General features: G+C 34.4%; 3 protein-coding genes across 5 annotated transcripts; 1 reads left to right on the forward strand and 2 right to left on the reverse strand.

Annotated features, from left to right (window-relative positions):
- Positions 1 to 1,111: 1,111 nt before the first annotated feature.
- Positions 1,112 to 2,382, forward strand: LOC116172679. Its single transcript, XM_031489926.1, has 4 exons — positions 1,112 to 1,357; positions 1,402 to 1,507; positions 1,565 to 1,656; positions 1,718 to 2,382. Exons 1-4 carry the CDS (start codon positions 1,198 to 1,200, stop codon positions 2,287 to 2,289), a joined length of 930 nt encoding a protein of 309 aa, XP_031345786.1. The 5' UTR covers positions 1,112 to 1,197; the 3' UTR covers positions 2,290 to 2,382.
- Positions 2,358 to 4,796, reverse strand: LOC116170627 (putative nuclease HARBI1). Its single transcript, XM_031487131.1, has 5 exons — positions 3,460 to 4,796; positions 3,269 to 3,411; positions 3,042 to 3,219; positions 2,816 to 2,990; positions 2,358 to 2,728 (listed from the first exon to the last, which is right to left on the reverse strand). The coding sequence occupies exons 1-5, from the start codon at positions 3,625 to 3,627 to the stop codon at positions 2,358 to 2,360; spliced, it is 1,035 nt and encodes a 344-aa protein (XP_031342991.1). The 5' UTR covers positions 3,628 to 4,796.
- A 12,488-nt stretch (positions 4,797 to 17,284) lies between these two features.
- LOC116171637 (zinc finger autosomal protein-like) lies at positions 17,285 to 18,982 on the reverse strand. Of its 3 annotated transcripts, none has more exons than XM_031488588.1 (2): positions 18,768 to 18,982; positions 17,285 to 18,712 (listed from the first exon to the last, which is right to left on the reverse strand). In XM_031488588.1, the coding sequence occupies exon 2, from the start codon at positions 18,644 to 18,646 to the stop codon at positions 17,336 to 17,338; it is 1,311 nt and encodes a 436-aa protein (XP_031344448.1). In that variant the 5' UTR covers positions 18,647 to 18,712; positions 18,768 to 18,982; the 3' UTR covers positions 17,285 to 17,335. The 3 variants fall into 3 exon arrangements, with proteins under 3 accessions (XP_031344448.1, XP_031344447.1, XP_031344446.1); XM_031488587.1 differs by having other exon boundaries at positions 18,760 to 18,981; XM_031488586.1 differs by having other exon boundaries at positions 17,285 to 18,648; positions 18,738 to 18,976.
- Positions 18,983 to 22,263: the final 3,281 nt, after the last annotated feature.

The following is a 22,263-nucleotide window of genomic DNA, read 5'->3' on the forward strand; positions in this document are numbered from 1 at the left end:
TAATCACAATTAGCACATTTAAAATCCTTAGAAACTTTATGTATTTGATTTTGTGTTAAGTTGCGTTTATTATTTGTCCCATAAACATAATCGGAATTAAAATCCTTAAAAACTGTATGTTTTACAAAGTGTCTTTTAAGGTCGGATTTATAATTTGTCCCATAATCACAATCAGTACATTTAAAAGCCTTTGAAACTTTATGTTTTAAAAGATGTTGTTTGAAGTACCTTTGAACATTTGTCTCATAATCACAATCAGCACATTTAAACTCGCTTGAAGCTTTATGTTTTAAAAGATGTAGTTTGAAGTACTTTTTAACATTTGTCCCATAATCACAATCGGGACATTTAAAATCCTTACAAACTTTATGTTTTAAAAGATGTTGTTTGAAGTACCTTTGAACATTTGTCTCATAATCACAATCAACACATTTAAACTCGCTTGAAGCTTTATGTTTTAAAAGATGTAGTTTGAAGTACTTTTTAACATTTGTCCCATAATCACAATCGGGACATTTAAAATCCTTACAAACTTTATGTTTTAAAAGATGTTGTTTGTAGACGTATTTAATGTTTGTGCCATAATCACAAACACCACATTTAAAATCTTTAGAAACTTTATGTATTATAAGATGTCGTTTGAAGTACTTTTTAACATTTGTCTCATAATCACAATGAACACATTTAAAATCTTTGAATACTGTTTTACACTCACTTTTGCACTTGGCTAAAAAGTCACGTTGAAAGTCAGAGTGTTGCTGTACTTCTTCATTATTAAGAGATGTAGAACACGACGTACTAATGGGAAATTCGTCCTTTATTTTCACCAAAACATCGTTGCTTACTGAAATGTGTCCCTGAAGAAATGATTCGATTTCTTCTTCTTGTTTTGGTTCGATTTTAATGAGTAGTGTGCAATTATCTCCATCCATACCTAACAACAATCATGAAATAAACATAACCTGTTTCGGTTTATCAAACATACGTTATGTTATTAAAAAATACAGCGCGAGAACCCAGGGCAACTAGAAACTACTTACTTAACTGAGTTAAGAGAATTTGCTGAATAAGAAATACACCACGTACCACGCTAGAGTCAGAGATATATAGCGAAATCCATTGGACGGAAAAAATCTGCGCTAGGTCGACACTCGAATTGCGCGAGTTGTATCAGCTGATCTCAATAGTGCGTTGTCAATGGAGTACAGTTGGTTGGCACGTTGCATGTTGAATTCATGGTTATGTTTATTAAAAAAGTTAAAAATGGATGTATTGCAAGTCAAATTTCAAATTAATGACGAAATTATAACGTTGAATATACCAGATAACGACTCTGATATATTATTCAAAATTACAAGTTAAATCAATGTGAACGTAAAATAAATCGGTAATTGATTTCAGATGATGATGATTTTACAGTAAATTATCTTATACAACTAATAAGTAATGGATTTATTTCCTTAAAGGAAGCATTAAGTACTATTTACAGGGTTAATGAAGATGATTCGTAAGTGCCTGTAATTGTGTTAGTGTAATTTTTTTAATGTATAATTATAAATTTTAGCACAATTCAAATATATGGTGAGAATCCACCCACCGAAGAAAATAGTGAACCCATTGAGGAAGAAAACGATGTTCAGGGGAAACGTATTAGTGGTGAGTATTAAGAAGAGAAATATGATTTTTCTTTAAATTGTTTTTCTATTTTATGCAATAGAATGGAGCGATGACGAAACAAGAATGTTACTTGATCTGTACGAGCAATGGATGGGACAAGTAGGACCTTTAAAAAAATTTAAAACAAAAAAGGTGATGTGGGTAAACATTGCGGAACGCATTAATAAATATTTTCACACTGGCAAGACCGGACTGCAGTGTGAAAATAGATATAAAACTGTATTAAAGCGTAAAAAAGCTGCTGTTGAAAATAACATGACCTCTGGAAGCTCTAGAGCGCTTGTACCATTTGAAAATGAGTTAAATAAAATTTCGGCTTCTGATGATTCCATTCAACCTGAAGTTACTGGATCATCACGAGGTGTCACAATTATAAAAAGAAAAAGAGAGACATCACTTTCTGAAGAACCAGTTGCAGAATGTAGCTCTGACGATATGCCCAGTACAAGCCACACTCCTCAACAGAAGACAAAAAATAAAACAATACAAGAAACATTACTACAAATATTTGAAGTGAAAGAAAAAGCACGTGAACGGCGCCACAGGGAGAAGTTACAATTAATAAAACAAATTTTAGGAAAAGAAAACCTCGAAGAAAATGTATCTAAGTAGTATTGTTATAAGATATAATATTTACATATTCTTACATTATTATAACTTTTAGGTATCTAACCTAATACCTATATTAAACTCATTTTTATATTATTGCGCTTGTCTTCGCCTTTTTTTCGCTGCTGCCATTCAGTTTCTCCTCTAGCACCTTCTTGAAAACGTTCTTCGTATTCAATGTCATCAATTATTACGTAATCAACATTGATACAAAAATTGTGGAGGATGCAGCAGCTTATTATAAACTTTGTTGCAGTTACAACAGATTTCATATCCAATCTGGTTAATTGGCGAAATCTGCTTTTTAAAATGCCAAAAGTGTTTTCAATTAAGACACGAGTAGCACAGAACTTCTTATTATAGTTAACTTGGTCAGGTGTTAGCTTTCCATAATCTTTATATGGAGTTAAAAGCCATGGTCTTATGAAGTATGCTCCATCTCCTAAAATGTGATATTTGGTACCACACAGGTTTGGTAACAGAGCTAATATTTCCGACATTTTGAAAACACGAGAATCATGCACTTTACCCGGTATGCCTGTAAAGACATCTATAAATCTACGCTTGTAGTCACATATGCCTTGTAGTGTTAGGGATGGTATGTCATGTCTGTTAACATAAGTTGATTTTATCTTGTGAGCAGGCGTTCTAATCGTGATTGACGTTCCATCAATACATCCCACGACACCTGGAAATCCAGCTACCTAGAAAAATAGTTATAATACAAAAATTTCACAAATACGAAATGTATGCACCTTTCTGAATTCTTTTTCTATTTGTTCCAATTCTAGAGCAGACTTTGGCATTTTTATAATGTCTGGGCCCAATTCTAACAGAAATCCCATAAACCGGTCCATCACTCTGTGAAACGATGATTCAGTTATATTGAACCTTTGTCCAACATCTTTAGTTGTGCATTTATTGCCAGCGAACCTATATAAATACACATTAATAAAGTCTGAAGTTACTTATAAAATTATACCATAAAAATGCATATGTATGCACTTCTGCAGGTATAGGTACCCGACCACCATGTCCATCATTTTTCGGGAAATATTTCGAGTTTTGAAATTTGTTAATTAATAACTGCACTGTTGTTCTTTGTAATCGAAAGTATTTCTGAAACTAAAAATCAATTTAATGTCAATTCCTTTTAGGCTTAACAGTACCTACCTGATCGTCGCTTAATTTATTAAGTACTTCATCCACAAAGTTTTTAATTTTTGGTAACTTCACTCTCTCCTTTAACAAGGCAACAAACTCCTCATCCTCACTACTACTGCTGCTGCTAGATAAAATGGCTAAACATAAAACCGCCTTTGCCTCTTTGCTTGTGGCCATTTTCAAATAAACCCTCGAAATAAACACAACAAAAAACAGCTGATCAATTCCAGTGCCGCACCTGCTCAAGACCTCGTGCGGAACTTTTTGCACTAAATGCAACAAATGCGACACCAGTTTACCAATGGAATACGAATACTTGCACTATAATGACCAATGGTTTATAAAAATTTGCACTCGGTGCGCATTTTTTCACCAATGGATTTCGCTAATAGATCTCAGGCTAGCGTTATATGTTGGTTCTGGGAAGAATATGGAAGCAGTGTTACCACCTGCCACATAATGAGACCAGTGGCGTAGCATTCGTAAATGCGAACAGTGGCAGTGGCAGAAGTGCCTAAAACTTTTAACGCTGTTACTCGTTTTTTACCACTCGCACGTTAGTGCGCCGGCTAAACGATTAAACCGATTTTTTATTTTTTTTTGGCTTTTCTCGGGATCAATGCCCATTTAGCCACGATAATGAAAGGAAACCTAATGTCATAAATTAACGGGACTTAAAGGCAGGGGCACACACTTCTCGCCAACAGAGGTGGGTACCTATTTCGAATGAATTTATTTGAAATACGTATTTAAAATAGAAAATGCCATTTTATATTTTGTATTTTAAATACTGTAGATAAAATCATTTTCTATTTTCTATTTTAAATAAATCAGTATAACTATTTTCTATTTAAAATAACGTAGTATAGATTCGATTCAAAGTTTTTCTGGTTTACCTGCAAATGTGATCTGTGGAAAGAAACTAAAAATGGTGATATGTGGTAAAGAAGTGTATCAAAACGCTTCCTTGCACAAAACGTGCTACAATGACTCATCCCCTTTTTAAATTACGTTGGGCACCGAGTGAATATAAAACTCAATTCAAAGACTTGCTACTAAATGAATTAAGAGTAATAACTGCAGCTGAGAATGAAGACAACGGCAAAAATAAAGAAATGAACGTGCTTGATGACAAATATTGTTTGTTCGACGATTCTTCTACAGACAGCCCTGGCTCTTCAGATTTAAATAATGGGTTACAGCTTGAAGCCCTTCAATATCTTCAGAGTCCACTTACAAATTTGTCAATGTTGGATCAATTTCCTAACATCAAAAAGTTATTTATAAAATACAACACATACTTCCGTCATCGGCTCCTGTTGAAAGGCTGTTTTCATACGCAGGGATAATCATGCGACCCAAACGTCGATGCATGAATGATGATACATTTGAAAAACTTTTAATAATTAAAGCTAATGTAAATTTTATTGCAAATAAATAAATTGTAAAACCATTTTGTATTCGAAATGTTATTTCAAATACCTATTTTCTATTTTGTATTTTAAGTAAATGTACAAAAACCATTTTGCATTTTACATTTTAAATACTTATTTAAATGCATTTTACCCACCTCTGCTCGCCAAGAGGTCTGTCATGGCCTTTCATGTAGACATCACAGGTTGCGACCTTGGATAGATAGGAAGAACGGTTAAACAAAGGTTAGACACTTAGGAGTCCATTAGGAGGGTAATTCTTTGATCTTTAAATATTTAGCCCAATGTTGATTAGATATTCTATGACTATGTCATATGTGGATTTAGAGTTAGCACACATGAGCGTAGCGATGCTTAAACCGATTTAAACCGATTGTTATCTGTGCTAGTCACAGCAAATTTTTTTGCTCTTGTTTCGCGGTTATTGCGAGATTATAGATAATAAAACACGTTGAACATACGAATGAAATTCGTGCGTTGCGCTATTTATTAATCATACACGGGTATAAACGAAACTTCCTCTTCTCTTTTTTCGGGAATGCCTTTAAAACTCCAGCTAAAGATTGTGATAAAATAATAATTTTCATTGCTTCCTGTTTGATTTTTCACGTAAAAGCTGTTTCCGTACCAATTTTCTCTTTGAAAAACGCGGAGTGCTAATGACTACGCCTATGGAGTTTATTGAATAATACCGTCCTAAAGACGTTTTTTATCAAAATTTCAATGCATGGGATTGGTTCTGTTGCACGACATTATGTATAGTCGTTCATTCAGCTATGAATTTTAACATACCTATTAAAAGAAGAATATTCAAAGAAAAAGATTTATTAAGAAAAATAGGAAAATACGTGGCAAAAGCATAGGCACATTTTCAATATTTACGTCTGAAATTAAATCCCCGGTTCCTCCTTCTTACCCCGGCATCAACAACCTGCACAATTCACCATGATTTTTAGTTGTTTTTTGTGTATTTCCTCTCAATTTAAGCGCAAAAACTCATAAAAAAACGATGTTACTTAAATGACATGTGAGCCACATATAAAATGGCCGACTTGTTTAAAAAGGTAACAGTATTCATACACGGGCTGTACACAATCTAGGTTCACAGCTTCATAGAACAACAAACAAATTGATTCGCCATCTCGTATTAGTTCTCAGCAGCTTTTGTCAATCTGTAAGGTTACGTCCCCATTATACTGAATTTCTCCGGATCTCTAACAATAACATTGGATTGGTCTAGCTGAAACCGAAAACGTGAATGAGATCGGCTGGTGAAATCCAATTTTGTTCTTTAGGGGTCTAGATAAATACCGTAGTATGGCGGGCGGTACGGACGTACCGGAATTGCTCAGTAGTAAAAACTGTAAAAGATGCAGTAAAGTGCCCCAAACATATGTGAAGTGTGATGTGTGTAATGCGATTTATCATCCAGGATGTGCTAAACACATTAAACATGTGAAAATAGTTGACGACAAACGAATAATCTGTTGTGAAAGTGACAGTGCGGCGCAATCTGACGATAACCTGTACGTTGAAAATAAAATAATCTCTGTTAAACTGTACGAAATTGAAATTAAATTTCTAAAGGAATTAATTACGGAAAAGGATAAAGTAATAAGTAACCAAACAATAGCAATTAATGCACTCCAAAGTCAAGTTATACTTCTAAATAAGCTTCAAACCTCTAATGGATCCGTCAATGATAAGAATTCCTCCCGTTCGGAGGTAGCGAAACCTAAGCCAAAAGCATCTGCTAATAACCATGCATCAACTACTAAATTAGCTGACAAAGGATCTACTTCTGCGCTTAATGGAGACCCTCCAGTCTCTTCTAAGTGCGATGTAAAAGTTCTCGCTGAACCTGCATCGTATGCTAAAGTTCTGCATGAGGCACCTACCAATACCACTCAAAAGGAATGGAAAACTGTTACGCACAAAAAATCTAAACGGGCTGCTATTATTGGCAGCAACAATGTTGATCCCAGCTACTGTACAATCAAGGCAATAGTTCCTCGTGCGTATCTTCATGTGTATAAGCTTGATCCAGGAACGACTGTTGACATGCTGCAACGTTATCTTCAGCCAACGTTTCCCGACGTGTGTTGCGAAAAACTGCAGTCAAAATATGCCAAAGACTACTCGTCCTTCAAAGTGACCGTACAATTGTCGGATTTAGAGAAGATCATGGACCCAGGAGTTTGGCCGCAGGGTACACGAGTAAATCGTTTTTTCTTCCGGAGATCCCAAACAACAATGAACACCTGACCTCACCATCTTTATCTCATAAAAAATTATCCATATTTCATATAAATATTCAGTCAATTATTAACAAATTGAACCAATTGGAAGCATTTGTTGCCGACAAGGAATTGGATTGTATATGTGTAAGTGAACATTGGATTACTGATACTGACCAAATTACCGCTCTTAAATTTGGTCAATGGTCAGTAGGATCTTTCTACTGTAGACCTTCGCGTAAACATGGTGGAGTGTTAATTTTTACAAAGGAAAGTGCGTGTGTGAAACCACTTAAATTCATTAATGACCTCTCTGAAGAAACGCATGCGGAAATTTGTTGTGTGCAAGTTAATTCTAATACTGTAGTTATATGTGTATATAGATCGCCCAATGGGGATTTTAAGAAATTTTATGGCATTTTAGAGTTAGTACTCGAAAAGATTGTTAATTTTAATGTTGTTTTAGCGGGTGACTTTAATGTGCACTTTTCTGTCGATAAGAGAGCAACCATTATCGGTGATTTATTAGAAAGTAATGGTTTTATACGAACAATCTTCTCGGCTACTCGCGGAGTAAATTGCATAGACAATATTTTTTCAAATTTTAGTGTTTTTGATTTCAGTAGTACTACAATAAACACCGGCCTTGCTGACCATCTAGGGCAGCTGCTTGTACTGAATCATTTTGAAAAAGATCTTAGGAACTATTACGCAACTAAACTGCATCGACCAATCACCCAAGTTGGTATGTACATGTTGTTCGATAAACTTTACAATTGTGATTGGAAAGACATTATTAGTGATACAGGTGATTGTAACCAATGTTTTTCTGATTTCGTTAAGTTTTTTCATGAATGTTATTTGACTTGCTTTCCGCTTGTAAGAGACAAACGAAACAAATATTCGGGTAGATATAGATTCAACTGGTTTAATGACAATCTTAGAAGATTAAGAGACAATGTTCAGTTAATTAGTGGTCTCTATGCGAAATATCGCACGCAGAGTTTACTTGAAATTAAGAAGTCTTGGACTGCAACTTATCGAAATCAAATAAAATTGGCTAAAATAGCAGCTAACGATCAGCACATTGCTGTATCTGGAAATTCCACAAAAGCAATGTGGTTCATTATAAATTCTGAAAGAATTTCTAATACGAACCCACAATGCAATTTAACTGCCGATGATTTTAATTATTTCTTTTCAAGCGTCACAGACCAAATTCTATCTAGTCTTCCTAGTAGCAAAAAAGACCCCATAGATCATTGTAAGATTACTAATGTTCCATTAGGTATAAAATTTGAGTTTAATTGTGTTTCGCAAACGGAAGTACGTGATACCATCTCCAGCCTGCGGAACAGCAACACGAAAGATTTTTTTGGTCTCAATACCTACTCAAGTGATTAAGCGTAACATTGATGTGCTTGTAAGACCACTAACCAGATTAGTGAATCTTGCTATATCGACCGGAATTTTTCCGGACTGTTTTAAAATAGCAGTAGTCTTGCCCCTGTTTAAAAAAGGTGACGACACCAACCATTTGAACAACTACCGACCAATTTCGATTCTTCCTGTGTTCAGCAAAGTATTAGAGAGAGTCCTATACAAGCAAATGAACCACTTTTTCGAAAATAGTGCTCTATTTTACCGCAAACAGTTTGGATTTAGGAAAGGACGTGGAACTTCTGATGCAATTATTACCTTCGTTAATAATGCCTACGAATGTTTTGAAAGAGGTCAGCATTTGGTAGCGGCATTTATCAATTTATCTAAGGCATTCGATTGTGTCGACCACAATCTATTAGTTCGTAAATTACAATACGTGTACCACTTTAATGATTCAAGCTTAGCACTAATTAAATCATATTTAATCAATAGGTTCCAGTGTGTGCGCGTGAATCAGACTATTTCTCCGACATTACCTGTAACACGGGGAGTTCCACAGGGGTCTATACTCGGCCCCCTGTTATTTTTAATATATATAAACGATATGCCCACGGTGTTGCCTAAACACATGGATTGCATTCTTTATGCTGATGACGCAACCTTGCTATCATGTAACGATGACTTCAGTATTGCTCTGTCATATACTCGAAGTGCCATCGAAATCGTTACAAATTGGTGTATAGACAATAAGCTACTACTGAATGAATCAAAAACAGTTATAATGCCCCTATCATTAAGAACGACCGACCCCTATCTTGCAACAAGGGAAATGTCCCTCTTGGGTTGTGTAATAGATCCACAGCTTAATTTTCATGTGCAGTGTACTAACATTATTAAAAAAATGAATAAATCACTTTTTTTATTAAGGAAATTGCAAAACAATGTATCCTTAAAGGTAATGAAAACTGCTTATTACGCACTTATACAAAGTACGTTATCATATGCAATTTTGGCATGGGGACACAGTTCCCACTGGTCCAGTGTATTCCGTTTGCAACGGAAAGCCGTACGAGTGCTCTCTGGTTTAAACTATAGAGACGACTGCCGTGTCTCATTTATCACTTTAAAAATTATGACATTCCCTTGCTTATATATTTTGCAAGTAGTATGTCTAGTCAAAAGTAATATGGTCTCAACTGTCCTTCAATCAGATGTACACTCGTATAACACCAGGCAAAAAGACAACATAAGGCTACCTTTTTGTAGACTAACAAAAACTCGAAATGGTTTGACTTATCAATCACAGGTATTGTATAATTGTATTCCCGCACATATAAAAATACTTCCTTTAAAGTTATTTAAAACTTCTATCAAAAAGGTACTTATAGAAAATGCTTTCTATTCATTTGACGAGTTTATAAGTCACTGTCGCAGAATTGAGTAAGGAATATGCATGTCTCTTTGTTGTACTTGTATGTACTTTTTATATACCTTTGTGTCTGTTAATTACATATGTATGAGACTTGACTAGAGTAAGTGTACCCACACAATAACTCAATAAATATATTATTATTATTATTATTATTATAGATAAATTCAGTTTAATGCGCATGCACTTCGACAGTCAGTGTCTTGATTATTATTCGTATTCCAAAACTATACTTAGCTACAAATTCATAAAGAAACTCCAATAAATTCAATCAAGTAGTTATATATATAATTTAATATGATTATACAAGATACAAGACTTTACTGTATGATGCTCTCGAGACCGTTCAAAAAACAAAATAAATGGTAATTCACCTGTAGGTTGCTTCCTCTAAGACTGCTGCGCGCGTTTTAGGTTAGACTGTACAACATTTAGGGGTTATGTTGGCACCATATTGTCATATAGAGAGGGACTGCGCGCGCCAATGCTCTGCGAGTGAGTGAGAAGGGCTAACGAAAAGGTATAAGCTCTCTCCATCGCGCTTCCGTTGATCGCATTTAAATGAAGTGGAAGAAACAATAAGAGAGAGCTTTCTTCGTAGTTTTCCTCTCTTTCTCAGCACTAAGCATTGGCACGCGCAATTCATTGTGTCGATGGTCATTAATTTGCTCCAGTGATCACCTGACCTTCCCTACGCTCAGATTCACTCATGAAACGGAAAATCTAAGGCAAATTAATCAAATATTACACCAAAAACGTAAACGATTTCAAACAAAAGGATAACGGTATCAAATATGTAACCAACGTTCGTGCTATCCAGATAGCGCGAACAGCTTTTCCCCTCCTAAAAATTGCGTGGTTGCCAATTCTCAAAAATGTATGCATCGTCGTAAGTTGTATATACAGGGTAGAACCTCTCACAATTAAGATATACAAACTGTCGCCTTTACTGATTAAGCAAATCCAACCAATGATACAAATTATTCCATTTGTGGTATCTGGTATGTTATGACCTCGATAAGCATAAATTTGACTAACTTTATTGTAATTTAGATATACTTATAATATAATTTAATTTAATAGAGTGAAAAACAAAGGTGCTGAGAACAATTAAATTTGTTTCTTTCAAGGAGATAATCTCAGGAGCAGTTGTGATTTGCAGATCACCCATACTGCATCCCAAAAGGTGTTGCCAAAAGTTCAATCTACTATTTGTCTCATAATCACAATTGACACATTTAAAAAACGTTATGTGTTAAAAGATGTCGTTTGAAGTGCTTTTTAACATTTGTGCCATAATCACAAATGGCGCATTTAAAATCTCTAGACTCTTTATGTGTTAAAAGATGTCGTTTTAAGTACTTTTTAACATTTGTCTCATAATCACAATCAGCACATTGAAAATCCTTGGATACTTTATGTTTTAAAAGATGTCGTTTGAAGTACACTTTAACATTGGTCTGATAGTCACAATCACCACATTTAAAATCCTTTAAAACTTTATGCTTTAAAACGTGATTTTTATAAGCGGATTTACAATTTGTCTCATATTCACAATCAGGACATTTAAAATCCTTAATAACTTTATGCTTTAAAAGATGTCGGTTGAAGCAGCGTTTATTATTTGTTTCATAATCGCAAGTAGCACATTTAAAATTCTTGACAACTTGATGTATTAAAAGATGTTGTATAAAGTTTTGTTTAATATTTGACCCATAATCACAAGTAGCACATTTAAAATCCTTAAAGAGTTTATGTTTTAAAAGGTGTTTTTTAAGATCAGATTTATAGTTTGTCTGATAATCGCAATGAGCACATTTAATTTCTTTAGAAACTTTGTGTTTTAAAAGGTGTTTTTTTAGATCAGATTTATAGTTTGTCTGATAATCACAATTAGCACATTTAATATCCTTGGAAATTTTATGTTTTAACATATGTCTTTTGAAATGCTGTTTATTATTTGTGCCGTAATCACAAGTAACACATTTAAAATCTTTACCAACTTTATGTTTTAAAAGATGTCGTCTAAAGTGGTATTTATTATTTGTCCCATGATTGCAAGTAGCACATTTAAAATCCTTAGAAACTTTATGTATTAAAATATGATATTTGAAATGGCGTTTATCATTTGTCTCATAATCACAATCAGCACATTTAAAATCTTTTGAAACCTTATGTTTTAATAGGTGTTTTTTAAGACTGAATTTATGGTTTGTCTCATAATGACAATCAGCACATTTAAAATCCTTAGAAACTTTATGTATTAATAGATGTGGTTTTAAGTACTTTTTAACATTTGTCTCATAATCACAATCGAGACATTTAAAATCTTTAGACACTGTTTTACACTGAGTTAAGAGTTGTTGCTGTACTTGTTCATTATACAGAGATTTAGTACATGGTGTACTAATGGTAATTATTTCCTCCTTTATTGTCACCAACGCTTCGTTGCTTACTGAAACATGTCCCTGAAGATTGGAATGGATTTCTTCTTCTTGTTTTGGTTCGATTTTAATAAGTAGTGTGTCACTATCTCCATCCATACCTGACAACAATATTGTTCTAAATAAATGTGCAAAAAATCTGTTTTGGTATTAAACAATCACAGGGCAATCAGACATACATTACTACTTTCTTACTAACAGAAATTGCTGAATTTAAGTTACATCACGCCACCGGTAATTATTTGGTTATGATAACTGTCATATACGGTCTAGGCTACATAAATATCGTACGACTCGTAGTTCTTTGTTCAGCTACCAGGTGGCGTATGGATCGAATTATGTTTTTAAGATGAGGCGCCATAGCGCATATGGTTTAACGGCGAGGGAATACACTGCTCTATAAATTATACAATCACTGAAAGGGGGCGCGCAATGGCATAAGATATGAATTAGTAACGTGCAAAACGCCGGCATTCATGTAAGAATTGTAATTGCCGTGGCGAAACTACACACGATTGACTCGAAATTCCCACTCAAAATCCAGCAAGATGCGATGTCGGTGATTTCATTTGTGAAATTTATTTAAAATGAAACAATTTTTAATAAATTAAATAATTGTAAATAAAATAAATATTCAAATTGTCCTAACTAATTAGTAGCGAGTCTAAGCCCACTGCCTGATGCGTCTAGTGAAAAACAAAGGCGTTCAACTGTTTTTCTAATGTAGCATAGTCGTTAGGTTTGTTCCTTTCAATGAGATAAGCTCAGGAGCACCCGTGATTTGCAGTTAACCCCTAATGTAAGGTGTTGCAAAAAGTTCAATCTATTATTTTTCTCATAAACACAATTGGCATATTTAAAATCCTTTATGTGTTAAAATATGTCGTTTCAAATGCCTTTTAACATTTGTGCCATAATCACAGACGGCACATTTAAAATCTTTAGAAACTTTATGTGTCAAAAGATGTTGTTTTAAGTACTTTTTAACATTTGTCTCATAACCACAAGTAGCACATTGAAAATCCTTGGATACTTTATGTTGTAAAAGATGCCGTTTGAAGTATATTTTAATATTTGTCTCATAATCACATTCAGCACATTTAAAATCCTTAATAGCTTTATGCTTTAAAAGGTGTTGTTTCAAGCGGTGTTTATTATTTGTCTCATAATCACAAGCAGGACATTTAAAATCTTTAAAAACCTTATGTGTTAAAAGATGTTGCATGAAATTTCGTTTAACATTTGTCCCATAATCACAAGTAGCACATTTAAAATCTTTACAGTCTTTATGTTTTAAAAGGTGTTTTTTAAGATCGGAATTATAGTTTGTCTGATAATCACAAGAAGCACATTTAATATCTTTAGAAACTTTATGTTTTAAAAGATGTTGTTTAAGATCGTATTTATGGTTTGTCTGATAATCACAATGAGCACATTTAATATCCTTAGAAACTTTATGTTTTAAAATATGTCGCTTGAAATGCTGTTTATTATTTGTCCCATAATCACAAGTGGCACATTTAAAATCTTTAGAAACTTTATGTTTTAAAAGGTGTCGTTTGAAGTGGTATTTATTATTTGTTCCATGATCGCAAGTAGGGCATTTAAAATCCTTGGCAACTTTATGTATTAAAATATGATGTTGGAAGTGGCGTTTTTCATTTGTCTCATAATGACAAACGGCACATTTAAAATCCTTAGAAACTTTATGTTTTAAAAGGTGTTTTTTAAGACCGTATTTATAATTTGTCTCATAATCACAATCAGCACACTTAAAATCTTTCAAAACTTTATGTGTTAAAATGTGTTGTTTAAAGTACCTTTTAACATTTGTCTCATAATCACATTCGACACATTTAAAATCTTTAGACACTGTTCTACACGGAGTTAAAAGTTGACTTTCTTGAAAGTCAGAATCTTGCTGCACTTGTTTATTATCCAGAGATTGAGAACACAGTGTACTAATAGTAATTTCGTTCTTTACTGTCACCAAAACTTCGTTGCGTACTGAAATGTGTCCATGAATAGAGGAATGAATTTCTTCTTCTTGTTTTGGTTCGATTTTAATGTGTAGTGTATTATTATCTTCATCCATACCTAACAACAATAATATAAATAAATGTGTTAAAAATTTGTTTTTGGTATTTAAACAATATAGAGCGAGATCCCAGGGCAACCATGACACTACTTACTTCCCGAGTTAAAGAATTTGTTGAAAAAAGTTACACCAAGCTAAGTACATAGCTACCTGAAATATTGTTATAACTTGTTTATTTTATTGACTTTGTGTTACCCGTGGAAGTCACCTTAGACCTTGTTGTGTTGATTTCGTTTGCCGGGTTCGACCTTCTATGGACTATCTTTCAAACATCTCAATCAATAAAACACATTGAAACTCTAGCAACCATCTTCTTGTGGGAATTGGCTGTCTGTGTCTCTACTAACGCTAATTGTCATACCATTGATTATACAGTTGGTTTGTATAATCAATGCCCCCAAGAGCAATGCTGCGCGTTGAGGCACATTTTCGTGTCGCGGCCATATTCTTGGTGCACAAAAAACCTTTTATATACAGGGTGCACATTATATATGGAATAGTGTATATATCTCGGTACTGAATACAAAATTTGTCTATATGACAGTAGGATGGCGTCTTCCACCTACGCCCCACATTTCATTTAATATTAAGTCATTTAATTTTAAATTATGTAACTAAGATTACATTCAATGAAGATATTTTTTAATGTTATAGTTTAATTGTCATCGTTTTTCCCCATGATGCCTTTCAAATTTTGCATTGTGTACTTCTAAAATGTTTTATAAAGTTTTATTCTGTAATATCCATAAGGCAGAAGATAACCGTTGGTCGAAACTAGTCGCTGCTTTCATAATTTGTCTATTAAATTAGTATGGGGAGTAGGTTTTGTGTCTCTATTATATGAATAGTTGTTTACATTTTTATTTCTCATAATAGCAGGCAGCATTCAATTATTGGCTTTTGCGCATTTTCGCAATGCAACTTGCAAATTGCAAAATGAATAACGAAAAACAATTGAATTTTTTTTAATAGCAATGCACACTTTCATTAGGCTCATTTGATCGAGATTTTGTTTCTCTTTTCAATAACATAACACAGCACCCGTGTTGAAGAAATCAATTTTTATATGTCAAGCTTTTTGCGGTAGGTTATTATGCCACTTCCTGACAGTTAATGGTGAACATTTTGAACTTTCATTGCGATGAAAACCATTGTACTGCAAATTTAGTTTTGTCTTCAAGGTTAAGAAGCGTACACGTTCATTTGTTTTATTTTGACGTAGGATATCTGGATTAATGTTATTAATCTAATTAAAATTTTTTTTTGAAAAATGTTCTTGAATATAGGTACTCACATTATATATCATCGAAAAGAGAAAAGAAATCTCTATCTTATGAGCCTAATGAAAAGGTGCACTGCCATTTAAAAAAATTAATTGTTTTTCATTACTCATTTGTTTTCTGAAATAAAAACAACTGAATGCTGTCTTATTATGGGAAATAAAATGTTAAAATCTCTTTCATATAGATATATTTGCCGCGATATATACATTACTCCATACATAATGGGCATCCTGTATGCAAAAATCTAGAGACAAAAGTGTTTGTTTATTCCATCAGCTGTTTGCATTTCTTAACCAGTGCAGTACCCCATCCGTTGTAGGTACTTATTGTATAATATTATAATGAACAGAAAACATATGCATAAATCTGTGGTGTCGTGCAGACGATAAGTTTGTATTTACGATATGTACCTACGGTTGCTGCTTTCACCTTACGCCAATCAACTGTAGACGGCCATCTTTTGGGTCTACAAGGCTTCATTTTACGATCATTATTATCTCTCCTCTCTCTTTGCTTCTGTAAGACGTCAACGAACTGTACGCGGCTACAACTCAAACGACGATCACTTCTCCACCTTTTAACCGGGCGGGTCCTAAGCAGTGGCGTACGTAGGTAGGTGCAGTAAAGCGGTCGCACCGATGGCCTCGGATGCGCTCTAGAACAGTGAACATCACGTCCAGGTGAGCGGTACGGGGTATAGACCAGTCGTTAAAGAAAAAACGGCAGCTAAATTCGAATAGTCCGCTAAAGTCGCCTACAGGGTGCAAAACAAATTTGGGAGCCCTTAGGATAAATGGAAGATATATATTTGACACATTTTCGATGCTATAAATTTTCGTAATTTATATAAACAAAAAAAAACCCTCGATCTATTATAGTTTCAGAAAATAATAAATTAACGAAATGGATAATTAACAGATAAATAAAGCGTTCGGCAGGTATGTAGTCAAGCATACCCGTTGATAAAGGTGCAACTTAAACGTAGTAAAAAAGACGTGAAATGTAATCTTAGGAATAAGGTAATATCTTTTCATTTATATTGAATTGAATACGTAATTTAATATCGCTTTTGTTTATAAGTCACAAAACTTATTGGTCTAATTAATGGGGGCGTGGTCCGAAGACCGACTAAATTACATTAATTATAAGTAATTAAAATTTAGCCTTTATGAAACTATATCCGTTCGGTCGTCAATTATTTGTAATTGGAATTAAGTTTTCTAATAACGTAAACTGCTAGTAAATTCTACTAACTTGGCTGAAATGATTAATTAATTCCTCCTCTTATAATTCAATTAATTTTATCACTTCATGAAGATGAATTGAAAACGTGCCAAAGAAAGTTCTACTGGTTTTGGTACTAGTCTGCGGTTCCGTGGCCAATCGGTGCCGAGTACTGCCATTTATGCGATGGCTCGTAGGTACATCGGTAAAATGCCATTTGACTATTGTGGAACATCTGCATGCTTTCTAATTGCAGAGGGAGATTATTTCTTAAATGACGTATTAATTTAAAAATGCATTAAATGATGTTTGAAGATAAGTTTATCATTTGTCCAATAACCACATTTAAAATCCTTACAATCTATGTCTTACAACGTGTTTTTTAAGAACGTACTTATAATTTGTCTCATAATCACAATGAGCACATTTAAAATCCTTTGAAACTCTATGTGTTAAAAGATGTTGTATGAAGTTTTGTTTAACATTTGTGCCATAATCACAAGTGGCACATTTAAACTCTTTAGAAACCTTATGTTTTAAAATATGTAGTTTGAGGTGGTCCTTATTATTTGTCCTATACTCACAAGTAGCGCATTGAAAATCCTTGGAAACTTTATGTTTTAAAAGATGTCGTTTGAAGTACATTTTAACATTCGTCTCATAATCACAATCGGCACATTTGAATTCCTTGGAAGCCTTATGTTTTAAAAGATGTTGTTTGAAGTACTTTTTAACATTTGTCTTGTAATGACAATCGACACATTGAAAATCCTTGGAAATTTTATGTTTTAAAAGATGATGTTTGAAGAGGTGTTTATAATTGGTGCCATAATCACAAGTAGCACATCTGAAATCCTTAGAAACTTTATGTGTTAAAAGATGTTGTGCGAAGTTTTGTTTAAGATTTGTACCATAATCACAAGTAGCACATTTAAAATCCTTGGAAACTTTATGTTTCAAGTAGTGTATTTTAAGTGCGTATTTATAATTTGTCCCATAATCACAATGTGCACATTTAAAATCCTTAGACATTTTATGTTTTAAAAGATGTTGTTTGAAGATGCGGTTATTGTTTGTTCCATAATCACAAGTAGCACAATTAAATTCCTTAGAACCTTTATGGTTTAAAAGGTGTTCCTTAATAGCGGATTTATAATGCGTCTCATAATCACAATCAGCACATTTAAAATCCTTGGAAACTTTATGTTTTAAAAGATGTTGTTTAAAGAGGCGTTTATTATTGGTCTCATAATCACAATGTGCACATTTAAAAACTTCTGAAACTTTATGTCTTAAAAGGTGTTGTTTGAAGAGGCATTTATTATTTGTCCCATAATCACAACCAACACATTCATCCTTAGAAACTGTATGTCTTAAAAGATGTCGTTTAAAGTTACTTTTATAATTTGTCTCATAATGACAATCTGCACATTTAAAATCTTTTGGCACTGTTTTACACGGAGTTAAAAGGTCATGTTGAAAGTGAGAGTGTTGTTGTACTTCTTCATTATAAAGAGATTTAGAAAATGATGTACTAATGGTAATTTCATCCTTTATTTTTACTAAAACTTCGTTGCGTACTGAAATGTGTTCCTGAAGAAAGGAATGGATTTCTTCTTCTTGTTTTGGCTCGACTTTAATGAGTAGTGTATTATCTCCATCCATGCCTATAATAGCAACAATAATGATGATAATAAATGTTTTGGTTTATTAGACTACACAGCGAGAGATCTGAAAGTCACTAGACATTACTTACTTTCTTAAGTAATAAAATTTACCACGTCACCAGTAATTATTTGGTTATACACTTTCTTCGCCGTGCACTTTCTTCCCCGTGCACTCCCCTTTCCCGTGTACCATCTTCCCCCCCAGATGGGTTTATTGGGTTCTTTAATTTTATCAAAAACTAGAGGGCTGTCGATCACAGGACACGTGACTCAAAACCACAGAAATAGTCCCTTTGGTTATATATACCGGGTGATTATATAAAACCGAACATTTGCACGGCTTCCTATAATATTATATCATGATTTCGATAATTGGATTTATTGCAAAATGTTTGATAAAATAATGAGAAATGCACCTGAAAATATACTATAATTCGTATATCATTAGATGAGAAAAAAAAATCTTCTTTTGATTGGTGTCATGGGGAAAAAAGTTTTTCCCATGTTAATTGCCTATGTTCGGTTTTAAAATATTCACCCGGTATAATCAAAGATTAGAGATTGGATTAGAGCTATGCTTTCAAAACAACTGTGTCTGTGAATCTCAGGGAAAATAAAAGACGTTGAATATACGTATTGTGATGTTGAACCCCTACAGATAGGCAACGCATCTTACTACTAAAGGAATTTTAAAATCCCCTTCTGCGCAAACGTCAATTTAGTACAGGAAGCTAGAGAGCGGCGTCGGCGGGAGCACTGGTGGTCCAGTTTTTGATGGTGGCGTACCGGTTTTCTGTGCTTTTCATAGTTTTGTAATGATCTTAAGTCGGATTTATAGTTCCGTAGCCGTAATAACGGAACCGTAAAATCTTACGTTAACGAAAATTATACGATTTATAGTTACCGTAGTGGTAAGAGATGAGCTTGCGCATTAGTGCGAAACGAGATCTGCCATTGTATGTCATCTGTCAGTAAAAATAACGTGCATTTCAAAATAATAATAACCAACAAAGTGTCAATAATTATTGTAAATAAACGAAACGAACGTCAGGATAAACTGAACTGTTTGAATTATCCGAGTTCTGCCGAAGACAAGCGCGTTAGCACGATTTACCATAAGAAATAAGATTTGAGCATTTTCTACGTACCGTAACCGTTCTAACGCAACGTTAACGCGAATTATAAATGCTCACGCGCAACAAGTAGGGTTTAATTCCAAACGTTACGATACGGCGTTGCGGGTACGGAACTATAAATTCAGCTTTAGCCTCCTACTATCTTGGCGGGCTAACGCCAACGTCAAGTCACACCGTTATATTTGACCATATTCTGTAGCAGCGGGAATGCCAAACTAATATGGCTGCCTATTTGAATCTTCTCTTATATATATGATTTGAATATTCTCGCTTAAGTTTCCCGCGAGAATCTGTCACTTGGGGGCCACTCCGAGTGCACTAAGATCGTGATCGTCATGTAGGACACCTACGTTGTGTAATCACTGGGTTTTCAGCAGGCACTGATGGCGTTTTATGGGTAAGGAACACCAAAAGCAATAGCCGATTAAGATTATATTGAAGCTAATACCAATACCAATACGGCGCCCCTGCAGAGGGTCTCAGTGGTTCTATACTACTCCGACATATACCTTACGAATTAGGAAAACTGCAGGAAAACCTAATTAGGAGTAGTCCTATAATGAACAAAGCCTACAGCTAACATCTAATGTACAGCCCTTTTGAGCCCTCTCGAAACCGGGGTAAATACTACATACACGCCATGAATAACCAAAATGGAATCGAGCCATTCCCCAGGTATTACAACACATACATCAGACAAAACTAAGAGACATTAAATATACCTCGCCGGGCGGTAGGATTACCCAGGCCCAGTGGGGTGCCTGTAGGCGTGGGTTAAAGTTGTTGGGTTTCGGAACGAATGAAAATATTAGTGTTAGGTTCACCAAGGCCCGCAGGGGCGGACTGGGTACTTAAGGGTCAGGTGGAATTGCATAGGTTACGGGCCAATTTTTTTGCTTCATTTTAAAATATTCCTTTCTCGAAAATCAATTAGAATATAGTTTTTTTTAATTGCAGCTGATAAGAGAAACGTGTTAATAATTTATTAATAGTGCAATAAACTAAATACAGCACATACTTATAAATAGGGCTAGGATTTTAATGACGTTACAAATCAGCGAAAATGCAAAATCAAAAATGACTTAAAAATTTCGCAAAAACGATATAAAAATTTAAAAAGATGACATTTTAAATAACAAATAAATTTATTGATGAAATTGAATGACCGCAAATCATGTTAGAAGGATAGTGATTAGGTGAGATAAGACAGGAATTTCAGTGGTGGTTCATTTCCACCCTCTGCAGGTCAGTCGTAGAATCTAGGTATGTAAGGTACTGACTCACTTACCGCATCCCAAAGAAATTTAATCCCTTTTAGTGGGCATTCGTTTGTGGATGACTTAAGCACGTTCCAAGAAAACGTTTATGCATTTAGCTTACACTGGAGGTTTTAGGCTTCATTTCTAAACAGGTAAAGATACCCTGAACTACCGAGAAAAGAAAAATATCGCATTATGTTTTAGAAATATAAGACTGTATGAAAAATAAAACTTTAACAAAGGCCAAGAGAAATACCGCAAAATATCAAAAAAATTAGCGCTATTCCTCAAAAATGCTAAAAATTCAAAGTAAACACACAAAAAATGCTAAAAATACCGTAAAAATTAGCAAAAAATGACCCATTGCTCAAAAATGGCAAAGAATGCAAAAAAATGCACAAACAAGTTGCTGTCATTTGATTCAATTTATCCTGAAACACGTTTATATATTAACAGAGCAATGTCTCAGACTTTCAGAAAAAAAGATACAAAATCATCAAAATTCTAGCCCTACTTATAAATTTCCAACGGGCCATTATGACCTACAGGCCAGGTGGCAATCGCCACCCGCCCCCCCGTACCAGTCCGCCCCTGTAGGTACATACCCGTGCACCGTGTAACTGAGTTAAACATGGTCTAAACCTGAGATATCCGTAAACTTCCACAAGCACATGGATATTAGTTAACAGCTCGCATGTTGTAAATTACATATTAGCGCAATGGTAGATGGAAATCTGATTTAACAAATGGCACAATTCATATAAGTACATAAGAGTAAACTACATAAAATACTTTACCCGACACCAAAGTGGTTGAATCATACTCACAAACACCAAAAACAAAGCTAAACTCCATGAATACAACTCAAAATGCAATAATCCCACCACCAACAAGCTTTAATAATCAACAAGTGACGCCAAGCCCCCAAATCCCAAACATCCTCCGGAAATTACGAAAAAAATATCGACAGGTCGTGAAGGCGGTGGCTCATGCCCCCAGAATCTCCAACTACTTGACCGGTTGCATCCGACGTTGAAATATACAGGGTATTTAAAGGGATATAGACATCTCAGTATATACCTACGGATGTTGATTTAACCTTACGCCAATGATCTGTAGGCGGTCATGTTTTTTTTGCGCTAAAATCTGTCATGTTTGCTTCGAACCTCTGTGGTTGGGTAGCTCCAATACGAAATTGAAAAATGTTAATGCAACGTGTC

Source organism: Photinus pyralis, unplaced genomic scaffold (assembly GCF_008802855.1).
Source record: "Photinus pyralis isolate 1611_PpyrPB1 unplaced genomic scaffold, Ppyr1.3 Ppyr1.4_LG5, whole genome shotgun sequence".
In the NCBI taxonomy this organism is placed as follows: Eukaryota; Metazoa; Arthropoda; class Insecta; order Coleoptera; family Lampyridae; genus Photinus; species Photinus pyralis.